The sequence below is a fragment of the Crocodylus porosus genome, unplaced genomic scaffold (genome assembly GCF_001723895.1).
Source record: "Crocodylus porosus isolate Cpor-Errol unplaced genomic scaffold, CroPor_comp1, whole genome shotgun sequence".
Lineage (NCBI taxonomy): Eukaryota > Metazoa > Chordata > Crocodylia > Crocodylidae > Crocodylus > Crocodylus porosus.
Genome location: NW_017728947.1, coordinates 40,223,911 through 40,236,231, shown reverse-complemented (window position 1 = coordinate 40,236,231; position 12,321 = coordinate 40,223,911). Strand labels below are relative to the sequence as shown.

The 12,321-nt window shown below is 44.5% G+C and overlaps 1 protein-coding gene across 5 annotated transcripts in view; it reads right to left on the bottom strand.

Moving 5' to 3' along the window:
• The window catches only part of ALKBH3 (alkB homolog 3, alpha-ketoglutaratedependent dioxygenase), a 40,852-nt gene that overhangs the window by 11,814 nt on the left and 16,717 nt on the right, over positions 1-12,321 (bottom strand). For all 5 annotated transcript variants that reach the window (XM_019551991.1, XM_019551989.1, XM_019551992.1 and 2 more), the window contains one exon: positions 10,503-10,712. In XM_019551991.1, coding sequence (XP_019407536.1) covers positions 10,503-10,712 — 210 coding nt within the window. The remainder of the gene's footprint in view (positions 1-10,502; positions 10,713-12,321) is intronic.

Genomic DNA, 12,321 nt, shown 5'->3' with positions numbered 1-12,321 from the left:
TCAGTGCCAAATGCCTTTAGCTCTATCAAAACACTTACTGGGTCTGCAGGCAGCAGAGACAGGATACAAGGTCCCAGTATACAGCAGCGAGAACCAAGCATTTAACATGCCGTCTGTAAAACAAACAACCAACTGCTTCGACCCTTTATTTGACTGCACTCAGGACGTGAAGCAGCATTTTAAAATAAGGGCATGGGGGACTAGCTGCTTTTTTGGAAAAGATTCCACAGTGGGTAGAAAACGGTGTCAACTCCCTGACATTTCCATTACTGGTATCAGTGTAGGTACAGATCACTCAGCAGAAAGCACTTTCCCTTCTCACGAAGCCTACGCCTGGTCTGCTGCAGGGCAGTGCTCGTGCTGTCAGATGATTTTGTAATGCATGCCTTGTTTCACTTGAGCTCTGCTCACTTTGTTTTTTGCATTTGCTTTGTTCCTAGACAGTTTTTCTGTTGCCCTTGAGCAGGGAATCTGTTGATAGCCGAATACAAATATTTACTCAGAAATACTGCTTTATAGGTGATAGTTGTTCTCATCCAAGGATATCAAGGCAGTTTTTAAAATTAACAAATCCTTGGGGCACTCTGCAGAGATCAGGATTGCAGCTCAGCTTTATCACTGTGGAACGGGAGGCACAAAGAGGTGCATGAGGTCCCAGAGTCAGTGTCAGAGCCACGAACAGATCTCAGAGGGACGGACCACCAGGTCCCTGATTAAAATTCAACCTTGGACAAAGAAATTCTCTTCCTGGAACTCCAAATCATCTAATTTCCTCCTTCAATTCAGATTTCTTATTTGGCTCCTCTGTTATTTTGGACTCCCCTTGTCCTCTGGCCCCTTTACATTCCTTTCTTTCATTTTCATCTGTGCAATTTTGCCACTAATCTGTTGCCCTGTCACACTTTTGCTAAAGTCTTTATCGTCTTAACTGCTTTAGGTCCCTGCTTTATAGCCAAAGGCAGAGTGCACATCTGCCTTATATGTACAGTCACATTACCCCTTATATCAACCCACTGGGGCCTCTTCAGTAAAAAGAAATCTTATCTTCACTGTTTTAAAATCTCTTCATTATCTCTCTCAAGATGACTTAACAGATTTCATCTGTCTATCTAGTCAGGTCTACTACACCTACAATTAAAATATCTTGATTCCAGCAGGGCTTCTCTCTTCATCCACTTGCTTAGTGGCAGCCTCCCCCTCTATCTTCTTTGGGTATAGACAAATATAACAAATAGTGATACAACTATTTGAGGCACTGTTATGTCTGCTCTGTAGAGAAACCATTCCAACATTAACCCAGCTTTAGTCAGGGTCTAAGTTCGGAAAATTTAGCCAGCTTGTATCACTACAGGATGTAGAAGTTGCATCAAAACAGCCAGAGCTCCCAAGAATTTCTGCCTCCCCCACCCCCTGGCTCCCTCCTTGAACCTGCCTCCCACCACCTGTGTCCCCCTCTCCAACCTTTTGCTGCAGCTCTGCTCTGGATCAGGGCACTAAGCAGCCGTGCAAGCCCTGCCCAGTCCCAGTTTAGCCTGGCCAAGGAAAAACAGCATCAGTTTCTGACAGGGCCAAGTCAGAACTGGAGGGACTGGAGCCAGAGCAGAACGTAAAGCAGGAGGGGGGAGGTTGGGGGCAGAGGGAGGGGTGGGGGGCAGGCTGCAGGTTTCCCTCCCTCTCTACAGCTCTCCTTTGTGCTCCCTCTGCATGTGTGGCTCTTTGGAAAGGGATGAGCGTTCTGTCTCAGGGCAGGCTTCAGCATGGAGTCTGGGGCCAAAGCCAGAGCTGAGCTGCTACCTGTGCCAGACCCGTGCTCTAATGCAAGACAAGGCTTTTCCCTCTGTGCTGACTGGGCTGGGGGGACCTTGTCTTGGATTTGAGTAAATACACTAATGTCTTTCATGTACGCCAAGAGACCTGTGCTCCTTGGCTATTATGACAGTCACACCACAAGCACAGTCCTGATCTTTCCAAAAAGTACAAGAACTTTACCTTCAGCTTGCACAGCTACTCACAGATAAAAGAAAGGACCTTGCTTTAATGTCTCATGGGACAGAACTACACAAAGGTTGTTTGCTATGAAACTAAGGTTTGGGTACCAACACTTCCAGAACATCACGAACATCCTGCTGTTATCCAACACATGCGCTGCCCCCAACCTGTATCCATCAGTTTCCTTGGTTACAGACTGAGAAACAGCAGCCTGCCAACTGGCTTGTGTAATTCCCTTCACAGCTCAGGCGGCAGCTAGCTGGGTAATTGCCCCAGACGAATCCTTACAGCACGGTGAAGCCAGCAACAAGCTGGTTTCATGCGGCCAGGGGAGCCTGGTAGAACATCCGTGAACTGCGCTTAACCCTTTTTGTCCAACTTCTATGACCAGTGTCAAAGAGAACCTGATTGATGAGTCTGGACAGTTTCAATGAGCTAGAGTGATAATGAAAGCAATAACAGTAATAAGCCTGTATCAGAGGGATCTATCCAAACATGACTGTAGAATCAGTCCCCTACCTAAAGTAGAACACTTCATACAAGAGCAGGGGACAAGGGGGCTTTCAGCTGTGGGAAATAGTAAGAGGATGTGCAGCTGGGGTACAATGAAGAAGTGACGCATTTGGTATTGGAAAAGGCTACTTGAACACACTAAGTCAGCAGACTCTGGTGCATGAATCAGAGTAATCGTTGTCTCCACAGCAAGGCACTCCACTCACCTGCTATCTCAGTACACAGAGATGCTACAATAGTAAAAAATAAAGAGGAGCAGGCAAGAGAAGTTTCTCCAAGTGAGCCAATAGATTAAGGACTCAAAGACAAAAGGGAGCTAGTTTACTTTGCTACAGGCTTTGCACTGACAAGTTGGAAACAGACACTTCAGGGTAGAGACAATGCATCTCATACCACAGAACCAAGTCATTTCTAAAAGACTGAAAAAGCACGACTCAGAAGACAGAATTTAAAAAGTAGCATCTTGAAAGTTTACTCTGGGGACTAAAATAAAATGTTTTTTGGCATGTTGCTGTTTCCCAAGCCGAGTTTCTTTAATCAATCTGAACAGGGATTTGCTTCTGAAATGCATGCTTTCTGTTTTTTCAAGCACTGGTTGGAAGCTGAATGAGACAGTTCTCCTCAGAGGCTGTGTTCTTGTATTAGCAGAAACCAAAACATGTTCCTCATGTCTCTAAATTCTGACTCGGTTTATTACAGCTCTTTTTAACCACTCTTAGACATAAGGCACCTCTTGTTAGATTCAAGATATCCCTCAGAAAATGCCAACTCTCTAGCTTTTACTCGTTTCTTGACTGTGGAATACCAACAAAAAATTCTTTTGCAAAGAAAACAAAAAGACCACTACAGGTCATAATGTTTTTGTCATTACAGATTCCTATTTGGCATCTCTGGGCTCATCTTTTGAATCATATGTAGGTGTCTGCACATCTAACATGGCCTGGCACCCCATGGCACCCTTAAAAGCATCTCATGACACCCCAGCATTATGCTGCAGCAGCCTGGTTGAGATTCATCATGCATTTGATCTGAGATCAGTTTACTTGGGAGTAAACTACTCATGAGTAAATGCTCTCTCACATGCAGGGACGTGGGAGCAGATTTGCTGCTCCTAGCAGCAAACTGTTCCCACTTCCTGCAGCCCTACAGTGGCCCCTGCTTCTGCCGTGGGTGCTAGCCCAGGAGCTGGCAGGGAACACCGGGCCAGGAGACAGCTGTTCCCTGGCCAGGGCTGGGGTTCCCTGGCCAGCCTCCAGTCAGGGGTTCGCTACTAGCTGCCCCATTGGTGGGTGGGGTAGGAGGCTGGGACCTGCCCCACCTCTGCAGCTCTTTCCAAGCCCCCTGCCTCAATCACCCAATCAGGGCATGGTGTTGGGACCTACCCCTGACAGGAACAGTTTTCCATTCCTGCTCCACAATCGTGAGGCAGGGGTTTGGGAACTTGTTCCATGCTCAGGTCCACAAGCACACAGCTGGGTGGGGAACAGGTTGAATCTCCCAGTGCTCGTGCGGCTGGTGCTGGGAGATAAGAATCACCCAGCCCCCTGCTCATGATGACAAAGTTGGGGGCTTGAGGCTCTCTGCTCCTGAGACAGGGGGATATAGTCTCCACCTGGGCTCCAGTAACAGAGCCTAACCTGGCAGCAGGCAGCTCCTGGCAGCAGGGAGCAATTTCCCGACCCCTGGTGGTTGGTTGACTGGGAGCAGGTTTGCTCCCTGTCAGGCATTTACATGTGCATTACTGTGCAGCAACTACTCACAAGTAAATTTGCTATTTGCATTTGCAGGTAGCAAATTTACTCATGCGTAGTGAGGTTTACTGCGCCCTAAACTATACTATTTTGCAGTACAGCATCCTGTGTAGATGTTCCCACTGATCTGCTGCATGATGAATGCCATTCACAAAGCTCAGTATTGACAAACAAGACAAAAGCCAGATGTGCACCAAACTTTACGCAGATCAATCTGAGCTTATGTGAAATCCTGCCACCCAAAGTATTCCAAATCCATTTATACAAAATACACACAGTGGTAACTTTGTCCAAAACTCCAATGAGACTGTTTCGGAAGTGAAATCCAGTCAGTATCACTTCACATGAAAACACATCAGTATGGAAAGGTAAGGAGGCAAATCCTCTACCCCAGGAGGTCAGCAATGGAGCTGGAGCGCTTTGCCTGTGCCTGCATTCATGTCTGTGCTGGGTGGGATAGGGCAGTGAGGACTGCCCTGGAGCCTGGCAGCTTCCAGCTGTGCCTGTGCTGCTTTTCTCCACCCTCCTGGCTCTTGTACAATGCAGGCGGGGTGGTTTTAGAGGCATGACAGTGGTGGGTACAGAGTTTCCAGTGGCAGGGAGTGTGCTGGGGCCAGGCAGCTTCCAGTTGTACCCAGACCACATCCAGGGGAAGTTGTGCCCACTCTACAGTTGGGGCATGGTGGCTAGGTGAAGAAGCAGTGGCGTCGGGAAAGCCCCACTGACAAAATGCTGAAGTTACATGGCGTGCACTGGACCAGAGCTAGGTTGTTCCAGCCTGTTTCTTGTAAAAGGTGGCTAGCTCCTGTTCTATCCTACTGAAACTGCAGGTAGATTTGTGACTGGACAGATCATAATCATCTGAACTGATCGACAATCAGGGCAGAGTTAAGAGTTCCCAAATTTGCATTCTGATATGTCTTGTCTGGAGACAGACCATGAGGCAAAAAAAGTAAAGAGGTAAATCAGCTTTTGAAATCCCCAAATCAAATCCTAATTACCAAAAAAATATTTATTACCCCTCAGTAAAAGTTCAATTCAATCCTTCTATTCCTGGATTGAGGTCTAAGAAGGGATTTATTTATTTAACTACTTCTCAGAATGGCAACAGGGTTAATCCTGGATACATGGAAACTCTAGGGCACAGACAGAAATGACAATTTTTGCCCGATCTGACCACAGAAAGTGGTCTATACCTATGACCAAACACAAATGCACAGCTGCACACAGCTTAAAAAGTGGCTGACCGGGCAAAAATCTGAGCCCTCATTGCATGAGGGGTCAGATGAAGATGTTACAAAACAGAATGTCTTCTACAACTTTTGTCTGCGCTGCCTCCCAGCCTTGAGCCATTTCCAGAATGGGAGTGGAGAAAAGGAGGGAGTTTGGTCTAGGGTTTTTTCAACCCTAGCTGGAGGGTGGGATGGGTGTACTGGAGACCCTCCAACAAGGAGCTGTTTCCTTGGGGGGGGCTCCAATAAACCCACCCCACCCCCCAGCGCTGGATGGCGAACCCCCAGAATGAGCTTTCTTTGTTCCTTTTCCCCCCCCCATCCCATTCTGAAACAAGGACAGGCTGGGAGAGAGGAGTAGCTGGTGCTAGGGGAAATGGGCTGTAGGCTCCCAGCTACCAGCTAGATTATCTCCCCCACTCTGGAACCAACACTGAACTTCTGTTTGTTCCAGGAGGTCCAGATTACTTCCTGCAAAGCCTTCTCGGTTACAGCGGGGAGCTACGATTCTGTCTGTGCCCTAAATTAAGAGATGACAAATAACACTGGGACTGGATGCTTGTGCCTATTAATCAGAATTCCCCTTCTCCTTCCTGGACTAAATTCTCTGACCTGTAACTTGCTTTTGAACAGAACACAATCAAATGTCCAAAGCCACCTCTGTATCTTCTCCTGAAGGAAATGAGGATAGCACATTACATTAAAATATGAAAATTACTTCTTTGATGGTACTTTTGAAAGGCTATAATTTCCATCAGTGGCTCCTGCAACTCCCGCTTTGCAGAGCTTTGGGCATCAGAGCAAGTTCTCAGGAAAACTGTAGGTTAGTCAAAACACCACTGTTTTTGGAATTTGCAAAGAATATGTATAACGCACTGTAAAAAACATTAAACTTAAACAGTAATCCTGTGCCTGAATGCTTTTTATGTTAACCCACTCAAAGGTCACCCTGGACCTGTGGCTTATACCTTAAAACATTCTAGCTTGGACCAATGTTTAGCTAGGAGCCTCCAAGAGTTCTCTCTTCCCCCTTAGAAATATAAAATAGAGCTAGAGAAAAAAATTTAAGTGGTTTCGCCTGATCTGGCTTGGCCAAAATTCTAATGTAATAAAGGCCTTTGTCTGTCTGTCTGTCTGTTTGTCCATAATACTTTTGGGCAACTGTGTTATGTGCAGCCCAGAGGGCTGGCAGTGATTGGCTGCATGGACTCCGCCTCCTCAGGCAGGGAGGCAGGTAAGCCCCGCTGCTCCATGGGAGGAGGTGGCAGTGGAAAAGCAGGGGAGGGAGAACCATGGCATCGGAGGCTGGAGGTGGTGGAAGCAGCAGAGGGACTGTTTACACAGCCAGCCCCAGAGGGTGAACAGGGGGTGGGAGCGTGGGGGTATGTAAACACTCCCTGAAACGCTCCGTCGTTCATGATGGGCAATTGGCTAATAAAACTATAAACTCACCCAGCGAGCACACGTAGCAGAAGCATCGTAACCTTAGTGCACGAAAAAAAAAATTACTAGCTAAGCAAACCTCCTTTTCTACTGTACTATACTTTCAGATCAGAAGAATATGCCAAATTAATCAAATACATTTCAGTCCAGTATTTGGAAAAAGCCTTTGTCCTATTTTTTCACTGAGTCATCCTTCTATCCCCCTGTATTTTAGGAGCAAACAACAAGTTTTTTTTCCTGTTGCTTGTTTATTTCTGTAACTATCACAGACATTTCAGTAGATTTCCACATATACAGGTCTGGAAAATTTACTCACTATAGTCCATTGCTTCATAATATGGCAGAGAGGATTCCTAACAGCATCCCCAAATAAGTTCTCCTCTGTAGGCATACCAGACAGCACAACACAGTCTAACTCACAAGCTACTCTGTTGGGCCAGGTGGGCGCAAACTGGTAAAGGCCAGACAGCCTTTTCCTTAAACTAAAATGAGCAGTAGAAACTTGTCTACTTCACTTCTTACCAAAAAGTTACCTAATGGTCTCTCGCAAACCTGGTTTGATCAATGACACAGAAGTTGATTCTTGTATCTTCTAGCTGTTTTTCAGTTATCTGAACTCAAATTTATTCAGACTTTCCTTTTCACAGCTAAGCTGAGCCTCTATAAAAGTACTGACCATTGAGCTGATATCTAGTATGGGGAGCTTCTGAGAAGGCCACTTCTAAATACGTTTAGGGGGTTTATAGGGAATCTCCTTCACATTCTTAACCTTATCAGTCATTGACGCGAATGGCTCAGTAAAGAGACAGAACAGTGCTCCTAGTATATTTATATACTCCAGCTCCAACCTCTCTGAGAACACAGGTCATGAAATGTGCTCCAAGTTCATGGCTGTTTCAGATCAGCCTGACAGACAAGTTGCACAACAGATCTTTGGCAGACATGCTGACAAGGGGCTGAAAAAACAGGAGGCGTAAGGAAGATGTTGTGATCTGCTTCTAAGAAGTAAACAGTCCAAGTATTTTTCTAGCAACTAACCTTGCCAGTAATACCCTCGTTTAAAAGTCAAAGGAATACTCCTCATTTACAGCTGGTCAGAAGCCTTAGGATAAAAATAGTAAAGGGAGCTTAAAGGATGTGTCTATAAGGAAATCACAATTTGAAGTAAAGCATAAGAAACTGTGCTATCTAGGTTAAAGGACATGGCCAAACTGGTGTAGCAGGGGCTGCCTTCTCCCCTTTTTCGCAGGACACCAGCTTCCAGAAGTTGCAAAGTAAGACAGAATGGCAGCTTTGCTCAGCAGTTGTACGTATTTAGGATATTGTGTTCAAATTTTAAAAGGAAACTACACAGTTTACACTGAATTTCACTAGCTTCCAACCCAACTTCCACATCCATACATCTAGAAATTAATCCAGGCACCAATAACAGCTTCCTGGAGGAACCACCTTTCTTGATGGCTCAATCTTGTCATCAGAGCATCAGTGGCACTTACAAATACTGTAGACACTGACGTAAAGTACCAGTCTGTGTGACCTCACCTGCTCAAGTATCAGAGGAATAATAAACTCAGGAACAGGTCAAGGGAAAAAAATGAATATGAAATATGACTAATGTAAAATTCCTGCCCTAACACATAGCTGTTCACTACAAAATGGTTGAAGAGAACTTACTGAAGAGCAGCTTTTAGTACTCTACCTCCTTGAAGTAAATAAAGGCGTTTTTCCTTTAGAACTGAGTTATTTTCAAAAAGTCTTTCTGCTTCAGTTGATTCAGTCAACAGCAGCATTTTACATGTAGAAAACACACTTCATGGCAAAGCACTTTATGGTCATTTGGGAATGATATACAACACATTCTTCTCACAACTGAAATGCAACAGCAGTTTAGGAATACATAATAACAGTAACACTGCCTAATGAAAGGCAGGCAGGGATACAGCTTGCAGTGGCAGACTAAGTGCTCAGTCAGAATATGGTCCAGCTACCAGACTGTTGCTCTTGCTCTCACCCATGTACTATGGAATCCAAGATGCCACACATAGTCAGGATTTCAGTTTTGCAGCTCAGCTGGAAAGTCAGCCCTTCTGAATGTACAGTACTCCCTAACACAGCACTGACTTAGATGAGAAAATGCTATCTATTGAATCATCAACACTATTTCCTACAGGATCGGGGGCTTTCCAGGGATATGTCCCACCCAAACAATGACAGCTACTTAGTTTGTGTAGTATGATGTAGTAGTTTGGCATCACAGAAAAAATTGGAATGATCTCCCCCACCCCGCATTCTCCCCTGTTCATTCTCTCTCTAACCTAACAGACACCAAAGCCAGAATATGACTTGCATCAAGTTGTTTGCATACAGGTGCTCCATTGGAGCTGGTTCTGACCACCAAATTTTACAGGCTTGACATCATTTAACTGGTTATAAAAATATGTAGTTCTCTGTCAGTAAGTCTGTTGCAGGTTTACTTGATGGCCCCTTTCTGCCCATGTGCTCACTCCATGGGAATGCTTGTTCCAAATGCCAGACTCATCCCTAGCTAACTGGGAAGGTTGCTATCCTGGTCACAGGAGTCCCCAAGATGAGTTTTCACTACATGCCCCAGGGCTGAGCACTGTTATGCAGCTGTTACATTCTTACCCAGAAGTAGCTGCATTTCAGAGCTAGAAAAATTAATTCCTGCACCATACTGTTTCAATTATAAGGCAACATTTTTTTTTCATGCAAACAAACCTTTAAAAGGAAAACCCCCAAACACACTCAACTTATACATGAAGATACCCTACCATCAGACCCCTAGCAATCTTGACTTTTGTACTTGCAGGATTCTTGCACATGAAATAAAAATATCAAGCAGATTTGCTTTCACTGTAAGTGCTTTAAGCATTTTTAGTGCACTTCACCTCTTTTGGGTACTTCCCTGGGTTATTTGAGTGCTCTCGGGGATTTTCTTAGGGCATTTCTCTATACTTAGCAACTTATATTCAGGAAAAAGGCTGATTTTCCTAAATCTCAGCCTGGAAACATGGGGTCATCTTATAATTTAAGCAACGTGGAATTTATTCTATGAGGCCTACAATAGGTTTGGGGGTTACTGTGGATGAAACAGACTATATTACTATAAAATCTACAGATTCCCAAACAGAGTGAACAATATTGCATATATTACTGCTAATGGGACTTTTGCACTATCATCTACACCTCCAGGTTCATCCTCAAAATCAGAGGTTGACAACTTCTGGTCCATGGGCTGAATCCAGCCCATGAAGAAGTTGGATACAGCACAAAGGATTGGGCAGAATGCAGTTGTACTGTGTTGTCCACCCCTTTGCAGCATCCCCCTCCACAGTCCTCCCTGCTGCTCTCTCATGCCGGTGGTTACTCTTGCCGCAGAGGAGCCGGGTATCTGCAGCAAGGGTAAATGCAGGCAGCTTGGGGGCTCTGAGACGGAAGGCAGAGATTTGTGGCCCCAAGCAGCAGGCAGGTTGCAAACTCCAGCCCATGGCGGCAAAAAGTTGCAGACCTCTACTGTAAATGACAAGAATGGGGGGGGGGAGAGTATACTTACAGGTGGGGGTTTCTTCCTCATCTCAAAAACCCGTGTAGCACCAAAACTGAGCGAGGCAATGACAGGATTTCTCCCCAGTGACAGCTCATCATCACTGTGCCAGTCAACGCTGTCCTTCTCGTTTCGGTACAGATTGCAAAGGAGAGAGTTGAAGGTGTGACTGGTGACCTCTTCAATGTGCTTTTTCAATGAGGTCAGCAGAGGGTGCCACTGCAATCAGTGAAACAAAGTCAAAGGGAAAGGAAAATACAGTGCAGAGATGGCCAAAGTCTCCAGAACAGAGGATCAAAAAGGAGAAGCAAAGGTAAATGCAAACCACCAATAAAAAACCAAACCACCCATGGTGGAGAAAAAACAAAGGCCACTATTCTTGTTACATGTGTGACAAAAGCAGCATATATTATATGAAGTTAACTGACCCCAGGCTGCCCCAACCTTTTCCTGTACATACTTCCATGGAGCAGTAGAGATGTAGCTCTTCTCCACAGAGTTGTGTTGACTGCGTCTGAAAGCCATCCTAGCCCTTTAGGGCAATCTGGCTTCTCATAACAATATAAGTGAAATGGAGAAACCAGAGAAACTTATATCTGCTCCAAGGCCTCTGAGTAAACACTATGGGTGATGAACAGAGATGGAGGGCTACTTAATGCCTGCACTGAAAGACAGTGAAGCAACTTGAACTGGTAGCTAAATAGCACACTGAATCTGAAGCTGTCTACAGCAGTAAAAGGCAAGAACTTGCATAATACTGCCACTGCATGGCTCTCCATTCCCAGGTCTATTAGTACAGTTTAAACAATCCAATTCATCTTTCTATTGGGTTTTAAATTCAATGTCAATTGTTTATGTTTTCAGCAATTCATGAAATAAGTAGCTCTCAGCCTCTGTAAACCATAGCTATTGCATTGTTAACATTGTTCCATGCTCACAGTCTACAGCAATTACGAAGATCCTATGTGCTTAACGTTGTGACATTCATCTGAGGATCGCACACTACTTTGAACTACTAATTATGCTTCTACCCCCAATATAAGACAGATCTAAATCATGATTATCCTCAATTACACAACTGGAAACTCTGAAACAGAATTTAACAGACTGATTCAAGGTCTCACAATATATCATTGTTAGAGGACAGAATACAACTTAGAGAAAGACATGAGGAGCTGGGACTCCTAATTACAAGACCATTGCCTTCTCCATGTTTACCAGTTTTCTTCTCTCTCTCTACTTTACTGGCTATGCAACACAATAGTCTTCTCCATCTTAGGTATTTCTAGTTCAGCCACCTCAATAATGAGATGAATAATTATGCAAATAATTATGTGTAAAAATAGCTTGCAATCGATGGAGATTTAGTGCATTTAAATGTCACATTTAACAAGTGGATTGCCTGAAGGGGGGAAAAAAAACAATGGACGTCCAAGATTATAGTTTGTGAGGAATACAAAATGAGTTGGCAGAAGAGGGCTCAGCAAGAGTTGCTAACAGCATTTGCTAGCAAGTGGCTGATTATTATTGGATTCTTTCCATTCCCACTTTAACATTTCCCAGTGGCTACCTCCTCAGGTGGTAAACGTGTGATTCAATGGAAACCGCTGTCAATAAACAGTAAGCAAAAGCCATTTTGTTATGAAAGGTTACTATGTTACCAAATATTTCACTGTTTACCAGGAAGGATTTTTCTAACTCCGTAAGTCATATAACCACTAGACGTGTATGACATCTGGGAAAATTTCAAGTTCTTAACACAACTTCTAGTATTTTTTTTTTTTTTTTTTTAAGGAAATGAGATGCTACTTCTAAAACTTCAACACAG